Here is a 19757-nt window from a genome sequence, read left to right as displayed (position 1 = left end):
TTCTTTGCAACTTGTCTCGTAACTGTCTTGCGAAACAAGTTGCAAGAGTGTCTACACGGTGCAACAGAGACGCAATCGTTGCCAAAAGTAGAAACGAATTCTACTTTTCGCAACGATTGCTGCAATTTGTGTCGCAACATTTTTCAAATTGCGCTGTAGGTTACACGCTGCAATGCTCCATGCAACTTGTGTCGCTGAAGCCCTCCAAACTCAATTAGCCCCCCCGCTACAATTTTGGCTGGATCCGCCCTTGAACTTAGGTCTGTACCTCCTAGTACAAACCCGAACTAATACAAGCTCGAAAGAGGTTTGTAGAACAGGAAACAAAGGAGTAGATCTCCAAGTCACAACAGTCTCGGTTACTAAACTAAAGAGGTATGCTGGACTTGCAGAATCAAATGCAAAAAACGAAGTGAACAATCATTCAATAAAATTCTATTGCATATATATCCTATATTTCCTATAATTTGTATAGGATCCTATAAAGAGCCTATATTTAAAGAAAACCTATATTTCCTATAAATAGGACAACTGCTGAGTGATACATTTACATTTTACACTGTTAGCATATTGGGCTTTTTTTTTTTTTTTTTTTTTTTTTTTTTTTGGTTCTGTCTTTTTTATGGCTTATTTGGTTCTGCAAATAAATCATTGCCTGTGCACCCTCCCTGCAAGATCCCTGGTTACGCCACTGAAAAGCTATTTTAGCTCCTATAAAGTGCATATATTTTTGGGAAAAACTCCTATATTTTCCTATATTTAGGACTTGCACAGCCTATATTTCCTATCAAATTTGTCTAAAAAGTGGCTGGGATGCCTGCAGAAGGCAAAAAACCCAGAGGTCTTAGGCTGTAGTTATCTTTGGAAAGCTATCATGACCTGCTGTTAGGATTTATTTTACGTCCAACCACAGCTGTTCATTAGGTCAAGGTCTGTTAACTGAGCTAGCAGGCGTATTCTTTCAAAATTAAACATCTCAGTTCAATGCGAATTTTAATTTGCATTTACTTAATTGTTTCCAGTTGAATGAAGCAGGCGTATATTACGGATTATAACACGTAGAAAATCAAAATTTTAGCAGTTATATCATAGCTGCATTCTCTTATTGGCAAGAAAAGACTCGCCTTCTCGCCTGTTGGATCATTTCACCATGGCAGGCACCTCTAGAGACTCTTATATCTATCCCCGAAATGTCAACAGCAGGACATATTTAGCTGAAGCTATCGAGAAGGACCCAAATAATGTAAAAGCAGAAGTAAAGCTAGAAGAAAGAGAAAACTGGTCGAATAAGATGGACTTTATTCTTTCCTGTGTCGGGTATGCCGTTGGATTAGGGAACGTATGGAGGTTCCCATACCTCTGTTACAAGAACGGTGGAGGTATGATGATTTAATTTCTTTTGGTTAGTACATAAAATAACTATCATGGTGTTTAAGTTCACCTTTAGTACAACGAGATTCCACATTTGTAAACAAAAAACAAAAACAAAAACAAAAAAAAAGAAAAGAAAAAGAAAGAAAGAAAGAAAAAAGGTTTCGCCAGAATACAGATTATTTTGCATTGAAATTTAACGCCAAAGTACAGAAAAGTATTATTTATCCAACAAAGTTATTGTACGGAGCCAAAGTATGCCTACTTGTCATGGCTCATTTGACCATTCTAGCCCAAGTTCACATTTTTCACTAGAACGCCTTTTTTGCAATATCTAAATTATCTAGGTTCAGAATGTTTAATAGTTGACATTTCTTCTGGTTCAGATCTTCACAGGAACGCAACATATTTGATATTGTTGTTTGAATAATAAGAGTTCGAATTCAGCCCTATTGATAAGGAGTAATCTAGAGAGAAAATGCTGCTAAGTCGTATCAGAAATGGAATTAAAAGTAAGAAATATTCTATGCCATCAGTTTTAGTACCAGAAATTTTCTTGCGTGCCTAGAAGTTTTAAACTATAAAAAATTATCACTTAATTTGATTATTTTCTTTGTTGATGACCAACGAGCCGTTGTACAAACATAACATAAACCAATCTCTTCAAGTCCTATTGACTCACTGTACGCAGGAATACTCAAGCCAAGAAGATCAATACAGCCGAATTAATATACGGCATCTTTGATGACGCAAAAATAATTAACGCCCCAAAAAGCAATCGCAGTTTAAAAACTTCATTTGTTCATGTTTTTTTCGTGATATTTTTAGCCATAAATATATATCGTATTTTGAGCGGTTTTTTTTATTTTTATTTTTTATTTAAATATCATATTTTAAGCGTTTGTATTACGCTTGCATTTAAGCTTTTCAAATGGAAATAAGATCTAAATATCTAATGACTGTAATACATTGATTGAGTACAACCAATATTTGTCGAAATGAATAAAGTTTAATTTGTATTGTCTAATTGTGGTGGTGGTGGGGAGGGGGGGGGGGGGGGGTAAGGATGGCAAACAGAAGATCCCTTATTTATTCTTTTCTCATTCTTTCTCCACAGCCTCATTTCTAATACCATACGCCATATGTCTGTTCTTCTGCGGTATTCCAATCTTTTTCCTCGAGGTCGCCCTAGGACAGTACACAGCTCAAGGTGTCGTTAAAGCTTGGACCGTAGTATCTCCACTGATGGGAGGTTAGTATCTACACAGGGGCGGATCCAGGGGAGGGGTGCAGGGGGTGCGCATCCGTCCCTGATTCCACCTTGTGCCCCTTCGAAGACAACCAATACTGTTTTTTTCCCTTTGATTCTAAAGGGTGCACCCCTCCCTGGGTTAACTTTGTGCGCAGCACCCCTCCCTGAAAAAAATCCTGGATCCGCCCCTTCTACAAAATTCTCCTTTCGCATGCAACATATCAGCACGGCATATAAACATTGCTCCCCAATCACCTACAATAACTGACCGTCACATACACTAACTGACTGTCACAACAAAATAGTGAACGCCAATGAATGGGGGTGTGGTTGGGTGTATCCGTTGGTCAGTTCGTTAACTAATTATTCTTAGGCCACGTGTTTGTTATATTTCAACAGGTATTGGTTTTGCCATGACGATTATTACCTTCCTGTGCAGTGTGTATTACAACGTAATTATGGCCTGGTCATTTTACTACATGTTTGATTCATTCAGAGCGACCGTGCCCTGGAAGGATTGTAGTAACGCCTGGAATACTGAATTCTGTAGGTAGGTGTGGTATATCCTGTATTATACCATGGACTGAGTAAGGGTAGAGTGTGCTGCTAATGCTTCTCCCTCTCACCAATGCGCGAGACCTGGGTACGATTCCAGTATTAAGTGTCATATGCGAGTAGAGCTGCATGTTGGTTCTCTCCCGTAATTGGAAGATTTTTCTCTTGGTTCTCCGGTTTCCTCCCTCCGCAAAAAGTGTCTAATTCAATCTTTGGACTTTCACCTTGTTGTTGCGCTTTGATTGATCGAAAACTGTGTATGCTTTATTAGTAAACGGAGCACAGTGATGACGCCATCCGCGAACGGGAAGTGCTGCTAGATCCTGCGACCGTCTTTTCTTTTTTCTTTTTTTTCTTTTTTCTGTAAATAAATTCAATGCCGGAATAAAAAAAGTAACTATATGATAAGACGAATAAGACAGCTTTTATTTGTTAAAGCTGTTTTATTTGTTTAATATAGATTAATAGCATACGAAGTTCGAATACTGCCATGGTATCGTTTTAAACCAATGTTTACTCTTTGCATATTATCTTGCAGTATTACTCGTAAACTCAACTGCACCGCCAACTGTTCAGCACCCCTCAAGCTGGTTTCACCAGAAGAAGAGTTTTTCGAGTGAGTACGACAACATTTGAACCAATCACAGCACTTGAAATCACTGCTTATCCAATCACAATGCGCCCACACGGCGTCGTCACGGTCAGGCCACAGTACGTTAAATTTAATCTATACGTGACGTACTTATCGCCTTTGCGCATGCGTTAGATGATGGTTTGCACTAATGATATCATATAGTTATTTAATTGTATATGTTTTTTATATTTAATTTACAGGCGCAAAGTGCTACAATTAACAGAAGGCATCCACAAACCAGGCGAAGTTCGTTTTGAGCTGGCGATGTGCTTGCTACTTTCTTGGATTGTCGTGTACTTCTGTGTTTGGAAGGGAATCAAATCGGCCGGAAAGGTACCGACGTACTCTCTGCCTCTGCCTCTGCCTCTGCCTCTGCCTTTCATTGCTGGTTAAATGCTTTATTTTTTCAGGTCGTTTATTTTACGGCAATCTTTCCATACGTCGTTTTAATCATCCTCTTCTTTCGTGGAGTCACCCTGGAAGGGGCTGGCAAAGGAGTATTATTTTACCTCAAGCCTGACTTCAGTCTCCTCACATCACCTGGTGTAAGTAGGTTAATCGTAACTTCACTTTTACCCATATTTGACACTTGGTGGTTGCATGTTCAGGGGCGTACGCAGAGGGTCCAAGGGGATCAGGCCCCCTCCTTTTCGTGGCAACAAAATGGCGGCTTTTCTGAATGTGAAGTGACAACACACTCCTCTAAAGCCCCTTTTTCCTTAGCGATTTTTGCGGCGATTTTTGCTTCCATTTTGTTTGCGATTTTGTCAGTAATTAATAATGGTAAAGAATTTACTTGTAAAGTTTTTTTCAGGATACCAAGATTTTCCTAGACGAATGTCTCTTTTGAAGGATGAGACAAAAGATTTCATATTTCCGGAAATTGCCACAAAAATCGCAGCAAACATCGCCGCAAAAATCGCCAGTGTAAACGGGGCTTAAAGGATGCTGGAAAATTTAAGTGCCTCATGGTATATTCCATGGTATACATCACTAATATCTATTACTCTCTATTGTTTTGCAGGTGTGGGTAGATGCTGCAGGTCAGATATTCTTCTCTCTTAGTGTTGGTTTTGGGGGTCTCATCACCTATGGCAGCTACAACAAGTTCCACAACAACTGTCAAAGGTAAGAGTAAGGGACTAGTCATTATTTAAGTGGGGGGCCCTCAAATGTTTTTTAGTGGAGCAAGGGGGGCCTTCAAAGGTCAAAAGGAGGATTGGGAAGATTTTTTTAACGATTGAAGGGGGTACCCGAAAAAACATGCATGAACGACAGACACTCTTATCGTTTCCCTCATCAACTCTTTTTCTACATACAGAGACACTCTTATCGTTTCCCTTCATCAACTCTTTTTCTATATACAGAGACACTCTTATCGTTTCCTTCATCAACTCTTTTTCTATATACAGAGACACTCTTATCGTTTCCTTCATCAACTCTTTTTCTATATACAGAGACACTCTTATCGTTTCCCTCATCAACTGTGCTACCAGCGTCTTTAGTGGATTTGTTATCTTCTCTATGATGGGTTTCATGGCGCATGAATTGGGACTGGAGGTCAAAGATGTCGTCAAATCTGGTACGTCATCTAGTTATCAGTAAGAATAGTATACAGTGTGTGCAACCATGTGACTCAAAATCCCTTGAGATATGAATAATAAGCCATGTTGGCTGATCTAACAAGAGAAGCTAATGAAGAAGACAAGGTACTGTAATGCTGTATTACGTTAGTGAGGGAGATTTTTGTCTCCTAAAACATTCCCACAATGCACTGCAATGCAAACTCGACCCAGTTTTCCTCAACCTCGGAATTCAGCATTGAACTTTGCCCAATCCCGTAATTTTCAGGCCCAGGGCTTGCTTTCATCGCGTATCCCGAGGGAATCAAAAAGATGCCAGGTTCCCCATTCTGGGCCTTCATATTTTTCTTTATGCTGTTCAACCTCGGTCTTGACAGTCAGTTTGTGGGTGTCGAGACAGTCACTACTGTACTCGCTGACTCGTACAAGGGTTGTAGACGATACAAGTCTCATATCACGCTGATATTCTGTCTTGTCTGCTACGTGATTGGCCTATCAAACATCACTCAGGTAAAACTCGTTACTAGTCTTTACTCTTTACTTTGAAGACACAGGGATCCCATTTCATTTTTTGGTATTCTAAAATTTCAGAGGGCCCTTCTAGATACCAGCTTCGTTTGTAAATGGTTTATCCTGCTAAAGTAAAGTTGATCTATTTATCTTTTATATAAAATAAATTTTTTTCTTTTTCAAAACGGTTTTGTCAATCAATGGAGTTGATCACGCCAGTACCCATACTTAAGCTTGGGCTGCCTGTGGTTGGATGGCGGTACAATATAATCCCTTTGCTCTTGGGAATTGAATTCTTTCTTATGTAAAAAGATTGTATTGTTCCTGCCATCTAACATGGCTGCCGTCACGTGATGATCTCTTCTTGGACCAAGTTATTCAAACTCTACCTCCATAGCAACATATGCATCGTTTCTATCAGATGTAGCAACATAAATGACGCAATACCCCACTAATATGCATTTCTATGCAGGCTTTGCACCATCACGTGACGACAGCCATGTTAGATGTCAGAAACAATACAATCGTTTTACTGAGAAAGAAAGCAATTTCCGAGAGCAAAGAGAGATTTTATGGTTCTGTTATCTAACCACAGGCAGTCCAAGCTGTATCTTTGGGCGCCGTCACGTGATAAGGCAAAGCCTCTATAACTCATAGTGGACATGTATTTCTAATGATGATTGTTTCCATGACAACAGGGTGGAATGTACGTTTTCCAGATGTTTGACTATCAGGCAGGAGGGATATCTCTCGTCTTAGTGGCTCTCTTGGAGGTCATTGGCATTGGATGGTGTTACGGTTAGTACGCTGGCGTTACTTATTGTAACGGTGCTTTAGCAGTGTTATATTCACGGTTCTTTCACTGTACCTCTGCTTGAGAACTGGAGACAAACGTGAGAGGCTCTAAAAAGAACCAAAACCGCGCAAGGGAGGGAGGGAGGGGATGAAAAAAACAAGGAGAACAACCGAAGGTCAGGGGGAGTACAGCAGCACAGTACTAAAATATTAGAAGTGCACTGGATCTACTTTCGACCTTTGAAATTTTGAACCAAAGTGATTATGCTAATCAGTGACTTCAAGCATGCGTTCTAGTACGGGCTTTGATTGGTTGAATTGGATGACATCATCTCAGGCAATTTTTTCATACATTAATTCGTGCTAGTGCATCATTATTGGTTGAACTGTATGGAGTCAACCCCTGCAAACTTTTCATACCTACGTGCTAGTGCAAGCTTTGATTGGTTGAAGTTAGATGACGTCATTCCAGGCAAAGGTTTTTTATTCCAATCAGTCAAGTTACAAAAACATGAAATGAAATTATCAATTTAATATTTCGTGGTGTGGTAGCCCTGCGATACAAGAACGACATTCTCTTAACAAGATAGCCACATTATGTGCCATTATTGCATGGACATATCGATTGTAATTTACCGTTTAAATGCTTCATAATATTCTTGTTTGTTTGTCTTGCAGGTGTTGATAATTTTAGTAGAGACATCGAATCAATGATCGGCTCAAAACCCAACATATTTTACTTGGTCTGTTGGAAATACATTTCTCCCTTCATCATATTGGTAAAGTCAATCACTAGTTAAATGATTATATATAGCCTACAGCCTCCTCCTTTCCCCGATACTTTCACAGGATTATTTTTGTCCTAAAATAGCGAAGACGTAAAATTGAACCATAGTTTATAGCCAGTGTATACCATATATCCGAGAAAACCTTTGTAAGAAATTGCACAAATTTGTACAAATTAGTAAGTAGACCCTAGACCTACAAAAAATTGCACTAATTTGTACACGATTTTGTTAGTTAACTTTTTCACGAATATATGGTATGCAGTCTACTCTGTGATATACTGGTAAGGTAAGCCAATTCCCGATAACATTGAGTCCAGCGTGATTTATTAACATTATATATAATAATCTGTTGTGCAGATCATCTTTATTTGGAACTGTGTTAGTTGGGAAGGAATCAGTTATGGCGACCATCAGTTTCCTCCGTGGGCCGAGTTCATGGGTTGGATGTTGTGTGTCGCGTCTTTGGTTTTTGTACCTGGTTTTGCTATCTATAAGATGTATCACTATAAAGGATCTTTCTCTCAGGTACCTAAGACAAATGCATCTATAATACGATGATGGTGATGATGATGATGATGATAATAATATGACGATGATTGTGGATGCTGATTATGGATGATCATGATGATGATGATGATGATGGTGGTGGTGGTGATGCATGATGGTGATGGTGGTGATGATGATAGTGATAATGATGGTGGTGACGATGATGACGATAATAATATGACGATGATTGTGGATGCTGATTATGGATGATCATGATGATGATGATGATGGTGGTGGTGGTGATGCATGATGGTGATGGTGGTGATGATGATAGTGATAATGATGGTGATGATGATGGTGATGATAATGGTGGTGTGATGGTGATGATGATGGTGATGATGATGATGATGGTGATGATGATGGTGATGATGATGGTGATGATGATGTTGATGATAATGGTGGTGTGATGGTGATGGTGATGATGATGGTGATGATGATGGGGATGATGATAGTGATGATGGTGATGATGGTGATGGTCATGATGATGATGATGATGATGATGATGGTGATGATAATGGTGGTGTGATGGTGATGGTGATGATGATGGTGATGATGATGGGGATGATGATAGTGATGATGGTGATGATGGTGATGGTCATGATGATGATGATGATGGTGATGATAATGGTGGTGTGATGGTGATGGTGATGGTGATGATGATGATGGTGGTGATTATGGTGATGATAATGGTGGTGTGATGGTGATGATGATGATGGTGGTGAAGATGGTGATGATAATGATGGTGATGATGGTGATGGTGATGGTGATGATGGTGATGATGATGTTGGTGATGTTGATGATAAGAAAGAAGATGCTTATTTGACTTAGTAATTAAAGACGAGAAATCGGAGGGTTATATAACGTTCTTGGTTAACGGAAACCAAAGACCCAAACGTCTGCTCTGTGTAGGTAGAATAATATAAGTATAAACATACCGTCCGTAATGAAGTGAAAATTACCTTCAGCAAACGAGAATACTATCCACTAATACATCTTCTGAATATGACCATATTCTATTCTTTTCTCTAGCGCTTCAAACAGTTATTGACACCTGACAACGACTATCTGAGGGCAATACACAAGAAATATGGCATTTCTGATATGTAAGAAAAATTGATATCAGTATTCATGGACCATTCAAGTTGATAAATATATTTATCAATAAGTACCCAATATCACATATCTACATAAACAAAATTACAAATTATTTATCAAGGTTAAAAACAGGCTCATTTCACACCTTTTGGAAAAATATGCATTATTTATGAAGGATGCAAAATAGGTCATTATCGGCCATTTTCGGGCAAAAAGCATGGACTATAGCTCATGGTTTTGATCGATTTTGGGTCATTTTCACACCTTTTGGAAAAGTATGCATTATTTATGAAGGATGCAAAATAGGTCATTTTCGGCCATTTTCGGGCAAAAAGCATGGACTATAGCCCATGGTTTTGATCGATTTTGGACCATTTTCACACCTTTTGGAAAAATATGCATTATTTATGAAGGATGCAAAATAGGTCATTTTCGGCCATTTTCGGGCAAAAAGCATGGACTATAGCCCATGGTTTTAATCAATTTTGTGTCATTTTCACACCTTTTGGAAAAATATGCATTATTTATGAACGATGCAAAATAGGTCATTTTCGGCCATTTTCGGGCAAAAAGCATGGACTATAGCCCATAGTTTTGATCGATTTTGGACCATTTTCACACCTTTTGGAAAAATATGCATTATTTATGAAGAATGCAAAATAGGTCATTTTGGGCCATTTTCGAGCAAAAAGCATGGACTATAGCCCATGGTTTTAATCGATTTTGTGTCATTTTCACAAATTTTGGAAAAATATGCATTATTTATGAAGGATGCAAAATAGGTCATTTTCGGCCATTTTCGGGCAAAAAGCATGGACTATAGCCCATGGTTTTGATCGATTTTGGGTCATTTTCACAAATTTTGGAAAAATATGCATTATTTATGAGGGATGCAAAATAGGTCATTTTGGACCATTTTCGGGCAAAAAGCATGGACTATAGCCCAAATAGTAAAAAACAAAAAGCCCTACTAATGTTTAAGACGATGCAGGGACGTACACCAGTTTACTTACAAAACCTTTTCTCCGACTACCATACTAAATACAACCTTCGAAATCATGATCATAAACTGTCAATACCTAAGCCACACACTGAATATCTAAAACGATCATTCAGCTATAGTGGGGCAAAATTGTGGAATGACCTACCGTTAAATATAAAAGAGGTCAAGTCAGTACGAAAATTTAAAACGGAAATTGATAGTTTGTACAGTAAGAAAAGTTGTAACTAAGGGCTCCACGGCAAACATGTAAAACAGTAACTAGCTTTTTAATCGTAAATCTTTACTTTTAAATATTTTTAGGCAATCGACTGATGTTTTTACCGTGGCAAAATAAAGAAGCTTCCTTCCTTCCTTCCTTCCTTCCCATGGTTTTGATCGATTTTGGCCCATTTTCACACCTTTTGAAAAGACATGCATAATTTATGAGGGATGCAAAATAGGTCATTTTGGACCATTTTCGGGCAAAAAGCATGGACTATAGCCCATGGTTTTAATCAATTTTGGGTCATTTTCACAAATTTTGGAAAAATATGCATTATTTATGAAGGACGTAAAATAGGTCATTTTTGGCCATTTTCGAGCAAAAAGCATGGACTATAGCCCATGGTTTTGATCGATTTTGGGTCATTTTCACACCTTTTGGAAAAATATGCATTATTTATGAAGAATGCAAAATAGGTCATTTTGGGCCATTTTCGGGCAAAAAGCATGGACTATAGCCCATAGTTTTGATCGATTTTGGCCCATTTTTACACATTTTGCAAAATTATGAATTATTTGTTATGTGGATCTATTTTGGGTTATTTTCACACACCAAATATAGAGAAAATAAATAAATATAATTTCATCAGTGACTATTCTTATTTATTATCATTGGTATTATTATTATTATTGTTATTAGTTTTATTACTATATTTATGATTATAAATATGAATATTATTATTATCATTACTATTACTTTTATGATTATTATGACTATACTGTTTATTATTATTAATTACAAGTTTTTTTACTTTACAGTACGAAACCGTCTAACTAGCTGACACCCTCAAGAAGGAAGTGGTAAAATACAAGAATTCCTGTCCAGTTGTATTTATACAGAACCAACAGTCTTTTTAGTCAATAACTTAAGTAATTTTAAATATTTATTAACACATTTCCTGGCACAGAATGTTCAGGATAACAGTGATAATAATAAGTAGTATTTTCTTTCATTTCACTATCATATAATAACTCTAGATTATAGTATTTGTTTGTGGTTTGGCTTCTCTTGGAAGGTTTCTCTTAGCCTTATAACAACATCATGTAAATGTCTCTACTCCTTATATAAGTGACTCTCACCATATAAAAATGAAATTAAGAGATAAATATAACAGTAAAGGATACATTTGATAAACAAATAGAAATCTTTCTTATATTCAATATATTTTCACTTATTCCACATGAACTGGGTACAGCCTAAGTAGTGTTACCATCCTTACCTTCCCTCCCTACTCCACTCTACGGATGTCATGACCTGCGTATCAGTCCTATCGCACCTTCCAGGTCAAGTAAGACTGATTACTTTTTTTCCTTGTTGACTTCTATGTTGGCAGAATAGATTTGTCATCCAACATGGCAGTTATATCATTTTTTTCTTAGAAATGATAGTAACAGTTGAGCTAAATTCCACACTTTTTGCATTGTTGTATGTTCCTGACTCCCATGTTGGAGGAATAATCTTGTGTCATCCAACATGTCAGCCATGTCTCAGAAATGATAACCTATTAATAAATGAAATACATTGAATGATAGAGCAATAGCCCTAATTGGTCTTGGTACCATGTTTACCCAGTTCAGACCACGTGTCAGAGAATGATATTCTTTGTTTGAGTTGTATCCATATTCATTTCTCTTCTAAGTTGCAACCATTAAACAAATAAATGATCCTGTTGAGAATGAGATGTGGTCTGAAATGGGTAAACATTGCACCAACGACTTAGGTCTACTCACCCTGGTCTCCAGTCTACTCAAATGTCTGTACATGACAAGTAAACTGGACTGAGAGAAGAATGGGGGATACTTGGGCCCACCCCAGTCCACCCCAGTCCACACGAGTGATATATGAGAGTAGACTAGGCTGAGAAGATTAGGGGGTAACCAAAACCTGGTACCCAGTTGCTTTCTTTTTGATATGGCTGGGCTGGGGTAATCAAGTGACAATTGGACTGGGCCTAGTGGACAAATAAAGGACACAGCCCCCTTTGTCCTCCCCCCACCCCTCCCCACACACACACCCACACACACAAAGTCTGCCGTGTTTCTATGCTGGCGTCATAAGTGTATGATTCCCATTTCATTGTGGATTGCTTATTGTCTAGTGTATCTAAAGCAGTGAAATGCCTCGAAAGTAATGACGTAATGTTCAGCTGTCGATCAACCAGCATCTCTAAATGAACGACATCACTTCATAACTAATAGAACTGGTTCTTGCAGACTGCCAAAGTAAACGTTACAGCAAACTAGCAGCATTGCGTGACCATCTGATTGCGTGACCAGCACTATAGAATGTCGCATCACTACAACGCGTTAGATCCTGCCTAACAAAACGTGACCAGATTTAAATGAATGCTTGATAATAAGCGTCCTATATAGATAGCTACATATAGACGAATGCGATGGTATCGACGACGTTGTTTAAATAATTCAATAATAGTCGACGTATATTAGCAACTTGTATGTACGTCCCTTGTGCCTCACGTGAACTCCAAGATAACCATCTACTATCCTGGTTTACCTCTGAAGCTTTCCCGCCATCTCCATCGCAGTGCTTGTAGTCTCTCCTCTGTTTTCTCGAAGTCATGGAAACCAAAATTATCCAGAATATCGTAGACGCCTGCAGCAGAAGCGACTTGTGTCATCCACTGACAGAAGGTTCTCTTCCACTTTGTACGTCGTTCCATGTGTAGATATGTATTAAAGATTATTAGATAAAAGTAACGCTCAAGACAATACAGGCTTTGCTTTCGTAGATCCATCTTGTGTTCTGGGCAATCTGGACTGGCGTGCTTGTACTGGAGAAAAAAGAAAAGGAGGCAGAGTTCACGAGGATCAGGTTTTGGGGGGAAATAAAAGTAGCGGGAAAAACAACACATGAAATAGAAAAGAAAAGCAAAATACAAAAGGAAAAGAGAAGAAAACAATAGAAAAGAAAATAGAAAAGAAAAAAGAAAAGTACAAGGAAGTAAAAACTGGGAACGAAAATAAAGACAAGAAAAACAGGCATAGTAAATGGTAAATAAATAGAAATGAGTTAACGAACGAAATGGGAATGGAAAGAAATGATGAAATAAAAAAGAAAAACTAAATGGAAGGGAAATGGAAAAAAAGGATAGGTCCAAGGAGAAGTTAAAACTTTTAGAACTGGTTTGAGAGTGATTCGTTCCTGTCACGTGACAGTTTTGTTAGTAACCATAGTAACATGGGGCTAAGGTGACAGTTTTGATAGTAGCCATAGTGACAGGGTACTGAGGTGTGGTTGACTAACCTTTTGGAAGGTAGAGAAGATGACTTCTCGCGCATGGTAATGCATGGGGGTCATTGTCTCGGAAATCTTATCCAACACGTAATCTACTTCTCGCTTCCTTTGAGGTCCGTCGGGCAGAACCCGGATTAGGTGACGGATGACCTGAATATCAACAATAAAAAGACGTAAAAAGACCCGATAGTGGTTTCACGGACCCTATGCTGAGGAGCAAAACAATCAAGATTTTTCTTACCGAGAATTCTCCAAGTGTGTACTTTGCGTTAGGCACACATGCAGGGTCTTGTTCGTCTGGTTTGGTACCCACGGGAAAGCCCTGAAGAAGGGGATGAGAAAAATACCATCATATGTCAGTAGAGTTTGTTAGCACTTTCTCTTTCTTCGGTTTTTCTCAATCTGTGAGTTAGCCGTGCCCTGACTTAGATCAGCCCAGAGGTTGTTTCAGGGTTCAATCTGTGAGTTAGCCGGGCCCTGACTTAGATCAGCCCAGTTCCGGTTTCCCGGTTCAATCTGTGAGATAGCTGTGCCCTGACTTAGATCAGCCCAGAGGTTGTTTCAGGGTTCAATCTGTGAGATAGCTGTGCCCTGACTTAGATCAGCCCAGAGGTTGTTTCAGGGTTCAATCTGTGAGATAGCTGTGCCCTGACCTAGATCAGCGCAGAGGTTGTTTCAGGGTTCAATCTGTGAGTTAGCTGTGCCCTGACTTAGATCAGCCCAAATAGTAACCTTTATTAATACCTTTTTATTGCAGTAAATCAGTGAAGCTACAGTCATAGCAGTCGTACTCCGCTCGCGTCCAGATTCACAGAAAAATACAAGCGCCGGGCCGTCCTCATCCGTGTGAATCTCATTCAACGAATTAATTATCGACATAAGCCGATCCAAATCCTGCATATGATAAAACAAAAAAAGAACACGCTTTTAATGGCATCGTATTAAACCTTTATTACAGATTGACGTCATCTCAATTATGTCATCCGGAAATTGTAACGTCATAGCCATTATAGCTGTTCCTGAGCTACTTAAAGCTCTCAAAGGTGAACGGAAATGTTGGAAAAATAATACGCAAACAGTAATTGAAATTTCTTTCTTCGACGTAATGTTTTCCTATTTCAGACCAGAAGGTTCCTCAACTATGGAACAATATTTCTATATTTCAGGCCTCGTCAATATTTATGTATTTTCTCAAGCAACACTAGTTAACAAAGTAATGATTGCACATGTGGTCGAAAAACATATCAATCTTATCACATTCTGGGAGATTTTATATTTTTCCACATTCTGAGACAAATCCTGTGGTCAGAAAGGGGGTACCCTGACACCCAAAGAGACTCTTCTAAGGTGGTGGGTACTGGATCTTAAAAATAGAGGGTCCAAAATGGACGCCGATTATCTGTGCGAAGGTCATATCATAGACGCGAGACAACATGTTTTCTCTGCACTTAATAACGGTCATTCACAGTGGCGGATCCAGGACTTTCAAAAAGGGGGGGCTCCAAGATGACGCCCACGAAGAAAAAGCTGGCGCGATCGCCTTCAAAAAAGCGAGTTCCAGTTTCATTCTGAAGATCTCACAAGGAGAGGGGTGGGGGAGGGGTCCATGGAACTCAACTGACCCATGGATTCGCTATTCCCCTAGATTCGCTTATGTCATAAAGACGCACCTTTTCCTCGATGATTCTCATTTTGGGCACCGGTAATCTGTAATACACAAGGCATGGTGTTTTCTCCATCTGGTTTTCGTGCATTTCTCTCATGGTTAACACACTCTTGAACTGTCTTGTTTCGTAGGCGTCTTTGATGTCCATATAAACCTGAAACGGATAATTGATATCATTAACACAGCACTTAGGTCTGAAGCAGGCAAGCGGGCAAGCGGGCAAGCGGGCAAGCAGGCAAGCGGGCAAGCGGGCAAGCGGAACAAGCGGACAAGCGGGCAAGCGGGCAAGCAGGCATTGCGTTACGTTACTAACCTGAACTGGTGTTGTTTGTCCACCTACAGTAACCCTATGCTTCAGTTCACTCTCCATACGCTGTATAAAATAATAGCAACATAATTGTCATCGAATGAACGTTAATTGCTTAGCTAGAAATTTAAGAGCAATTGTTATGCGAACCTCAAGCTCGAAATACTGTAGTCCTTTGTAAGGGATGTGCTGGGCGAGACTACCAAGCTTGTAGAGTAAAACAAAGAACATTTCGAGTTAGAAACATGAAAGTATGTCATAAAAATAAATAAATAGTCCTTGTTTTACGAGGGTAGCGCTTAATAGCCAGTGGCTAACAAACCTGTCGTCCTCTTCCATGATCAGATTGGTATTTAAAAGTTGATGACTTTTGTAGAGAGGAAAAAAGGAGAACCCGGAGAAAACCCTTGCAGCACACGAGAGAACCAACAAGCAACTCTACTCACATAAGACACCGAGTCTGGGTCGAACTCCAGTAGCATGGATGAGGGGGGAGCTGGCTCTATCATCGCTACGCCACTCGTGCTTGAGTCTGTTTGATGTGTTGTTCTCTCCCTTGCCACGAGGGTTTTTCTCCAAGTTCTCTGGTTTTCCTCCCCCATAAAATCAACGCGTGAGTTGAGTTTGTTTGATGTGTTGTTCTCTCTCTTGCCACGAGGGTTTTTCTCCAGGTTCTCTGGTTTTCCTCCCTCCATAAAAAGCAACATGTGAGTCGAGTGTTGTATGTTGTAAATATAGAATGTAGTGGTAGTGCGTGTGGAGGGAACCTCACGGAAGAGCCCCGTATGGGGAGCGATGGTTGTTAATTATAAAATTTTTTTATACCTCTCGCTGACTAAATGAATCCCCATCACATTCTATAGCTACGTCTTCCCGAACATTAAATACCACCACTTTAGGGTGAGAATACTTGGGATCCGTCAACAGTTCGATGACCTTGGCGAGACCCTGAAACGTAAGGTTTTCAACGTGGTTTAGTAAAGATGTAATGTGGCTAGAGCGGCCAGAGGAACGGGTCATGGACAAGGGAGGAGCGACCATTGTAAAAGGACAGGGAAGAGGGAGAAACGACGAAAAAATATTGGGAGAAGGAAGAGGCACAATGAAAAGGGAAAAGAGCGATAATCATTATTTTCCAAATTGATAAATATCTTTTTTTTTCGTTCGTTTGCGGAGGGAGAAAAAGATGAAAAAATTAGGGAGAAGGGAGAAAATGGGAGACAAATGAAATCAACAATAGGGAGGAAAATATTTAAATGCCTGTTTGCCTCCAATTTGATAAAAACCTTAATCATTATTGATTAATACTGTACCTCTCTGGCTGGTTGACTCATTCCGTATACAGGCAGTCCAGGAACCTTTCTGAAGTTAGACACCTGGAGCAAAACAAGACGATTGAATCAATATATATAGTTCTTTATAGGATAGAAATAACACGATCTTTTGGTTTCTCTAAATTCTGGCAGTTGGTTTAGTTTTTTAAACTCGAAAGAGTGCACCAAGACGGAATATCGACAACATCCCGATCGTACCACGACTACATCTCGAGCGCATCCCGACTTTCTCTCGAAAAGATCACGATTGATTTTGTTTCAATCTAGAAGCTTGAGGAGCCCTACCTGAACTTCTCTTTGTGTACTTAGGACATCAATGCCAAGATATTCATCCGCTACCTTAAATATAAAAATAAAGTTTATTCATTTATTCATTCATAATTCAATCAGTTTAATGCACGGGTGGTGAGCGCTACCAATGCTTCGGGAAACGAGCGTTTAATCGGGAGCCTTTGGCTCGTGAGACCGCGAGATTTACATAAAGAATTACAATACGAAAATACGCGCATCGCGAGTCTAGAATCACAGCGAGATGCGCATGGTTCAGACTATAATGCCCGCTTACCAAACACGTGGGCTCGTTTAACTTGGAAAAGAACTCTGACGTCACACCTTTCTCCATGACGTCAATGTGGCTTAACATTCGGTATAACCACGGACGATGACGCATCCACTTACAGAATGTTTGAGAGAACACTAGAGGGAACTGGAATGAGATGATGTCATTAGAATCCAGAGAACGAAACAAATACCTACTCAACCCTCTTCCACATAGATTTGTAGTATGGTTTCAGAGGATCGAGTAAAGAATCATCAATAAATAGACAATATATTGGATACAAATCAAAGAATTAGTGAGTGAAAGAGCTTAGGGCGACGCTGGGAAAACGGACCAAGAGAGACCCTGAAACTCACAACACAAACAAACCCAGTAAACGAGGAAACGACATCGCTTTGAGCTAATCACCGCAGCGCAAGTTCATTACTCAGCCAATGAAATTGTTCGGACACGGTACCGTAACGGTCAAGGCACAGCAAGTCCAAACAATCACCGCGGCGCAAATTCATTACTCAGACAATGAAATTGCTCGGACACGGTACCGTAACGGTCAAGGCACGTCCAACCAATCATAGCGCGCGAGTTCATTGCTCAGCCAATGAAATTGATCCGATCACGGCGCAGCACTTCATACGAAATCTTCTCTATTTGAAGGTAGGGTTGAATTTCTTAACCAAGGGAAAGTTACTACGTAATAATTTTCCCCTGCTTGAGTTATATTATGAATAGGTACCTGTTCGTGAAGATAGGCATTGAAAATGATCAGGAAAAAATATCTCTCCAAGTAACTTATTCCTCTTTTCAGCCAATAAATTCGACCATTCTGCCCCTGAAATGAAAACAAAAAGCGACTTAACTCTACACATATGCACTATATGTAGATCGATGTAGTGTAACCAGTTCAGGGAGGTAGATGAGATGGATGAGCATTTGCGTAAGTTAGCGTGACATGTGCAATGGAAAGTGACCTTGATTTGTAGAGGTGATGCGTGACGTCTGGAATGTAGAACGTGACATTGCATGACTTCTATACCTATAGAGGCTTTGCACCATCACGTGATGGCAGCCATGATCTAATTTACATGAGAAGAATTCAGTTTCCCAAGGGAGAACGACTCTATTGTAACGCCTCCTGTCATGGCTGCCATCACGTTATGTACGAGCCTTGTAGCATTGTCGGACGAATCACATTGCGCGAGAAAAAAACAAACCAATTATAATTCTAGAAAACATCACGGTCACGGAACGACACGCTTACGGCACTGAGCTTTTTACATTCATGCGAAGCGTGAAGTGCGGGTCACGTGTCATTCTTACCTCGATCTCTTCTTCACCGTCAATATGCTGCAACTTTTTTCTACATTCTACAATCTCCATACGAATGTTCGTCATGTCTGCGCATATGTCGATTACTGAGTCAACCTGCAATATTCACAAGATCACTATTTAATATATAATATAATACTCCTTATAGAGGCTTATTTGCACCATCACGTGATGGCAGCCATGACAGGAGGCACAACAAAAGTCTTTTCCCCATGGAAACTGAATTCTTTCTCATGTAAATCAGATTAGAACAGATTCAATTGTTCCTGCCTTCTGTCATGGCTGCCATCACGTTATGGTGCAAAGCCTCTATAGACTTTTTTACCTTGAGCGCGATGTTTTCCATTACAGATCACGTGTCATTTCCTACAGTATCATTTCTTTGTTTAACGGTTGCACACGAGAAGACACATAAATATGAATACAACTCAAACAAAGAATCTTATCCTCAAGGGAATGACTCAGGGGCGGATCTAGAGGATGGCTGCAGGGGGAGCAAACACTTGCCTAGAAGAGCTGACATTAATGCATTATTGGTGTTTGAGTTTGTAAAAAAGGACGCAACCCCTTCTTAACGAAAACCCTGGATGGTGCACCCCCCCCCCCCCCCCTAAAAAAATCCTGGATCGTCCACTGTGCCTTGTGGTCTGAAAAGGGGAAACACAACACCCAAGCTCTGTCACCTTGCTATCATTTTCCTGTTTCATGGTTCTTTATACTCACTTCTTGTTTGATCTTCAGACCGTTTGGTAGAGATTTGACCAGCTGCTGGATCAAACGAAACTCGCCTTTCTCGTAATTTGGGTTATTCTCGTCCATTGCAATAGGATCCATAGAACTAAATAAATAATGTTTTGTAAAAAAAAACACAACAATATAGATATTATCTCTCACTACTAAAAGCGTGAAATATATG

At 39.6% G+C, this 19757-nt stretch overlaps 2 protein-coding genes across 5 annotated transcripts in view; one reads left to right on the top strand and one right to left on the bottom strand.

Moving 5' to 3' along the window:
- The first annotated feature begins 1026 nt into the window (after positions 1-1026).
- On the top strand, positions 1027-11925 carry LOC116308500 (sodium- and chloride-dependent GABA transporter 1). 2 transcript variants are annotated; one of them, XM_031718933.2, is made up of 14 exons: positions 1027-1379; positions 2489-2623; positions 3023-3173; positions 3717-3794; positions 4013-4145; positions 4223-4357; positions 4837-4940; positions 5270-5394; positions 5664-5905; positions 6604-6703; positions 7379-7479; positions 7846-8013; positions 9064-9137; positions 11153-11925. In XM_031718933.2, exons 1-14 carry the CDS (start codon positions 1151-1153, stop codon positions 11169-11171), a joined length of 1794 nt encoding a protein of 597 aa, XP_031574793.2. In that variant the 5' UTR covers positions 1027-1150; the 3' UTR covers positions 11172-11925. The 2 variants fall into 2 exon arrangements, with proteins under 2 accessions (XP_031574793.2, XP_088887222.1); XM_089031096.1 differs by lacking the exon at positions 11153-11925 and adding an exon at positions 10433-11124.
- LOC116308497 (paladin) overlaps positions 11260-19757 on the bottom strand; it is a 23375-nt gene continuing 14877 nt past the window's right edge. For all 3 annotated transcript variants that reach the window (XM_031718929.2, XM_031718931.2, XM_089031095.1), the window contains exons 6-19: positions 19565-19679; positions 18833-18937; positions 18249-18344; positions 17522-17662; positions 17242-17295; positions 16936-16998; positions 16448-16570; positions 15773-15829; positions 15629-15688; positions 15320-15469; positions 14394-14543; positions 13891-13971; positions 13659-13799; positions 11260-13185 (exon numbers count right to left, since the gene is read on the bottom strand). In XM_031718929.2, the coding sequence (XP_031574789.1) occupies positions 12895-13185; positions 13659-13799; positions 13891-13971; positions 14394-14543; positions 15320-15469; positions 15629-15688; positions 15773-15829; positions 16448-16570; positions 16936-16998; positions 17242-17295; positions 17522-17662; positions 18249-18344; positions 18833-18937; positions 19565-19679 (1627 nt within the window). In that variant the 3' untranslated portion in view covers positions 11260-12894. The remainder of the gene's footprint in view (positions 13186-13658; positions 13800-13890; positions 13972-14393; positions 14544-15319; positions 15470-15628; positions 15689-15772; positions 15830-16447; positions 16571-16935; positions 16999-17241; positions 17296-17521; positions 17663-18248; positions 18345-18832; positions 18938-19564; positions 19680-19757) is intronic.

This window comes from Actinia tenebrosa, unplaced genomic scaffold, assembly GCF_029948245.1.
Source record: "Actinia tenebrosa isolate PJP-AT-01 unplaced genomic scaffold, QUT_ActTen_1.0 PGA_scaffold16__25_contigs__length_10494907, whole genome shotgun sequence".
Lineage (NCBI taxonomy): Eukaryota > Metazoa > Cnidaria > Anthozoa > Actiniaria > Actiniidae > Actinia > Actinia tenebrosa.
This window is presented reverse-complemented; position numbering and strand designations above follow the sequence as displayed.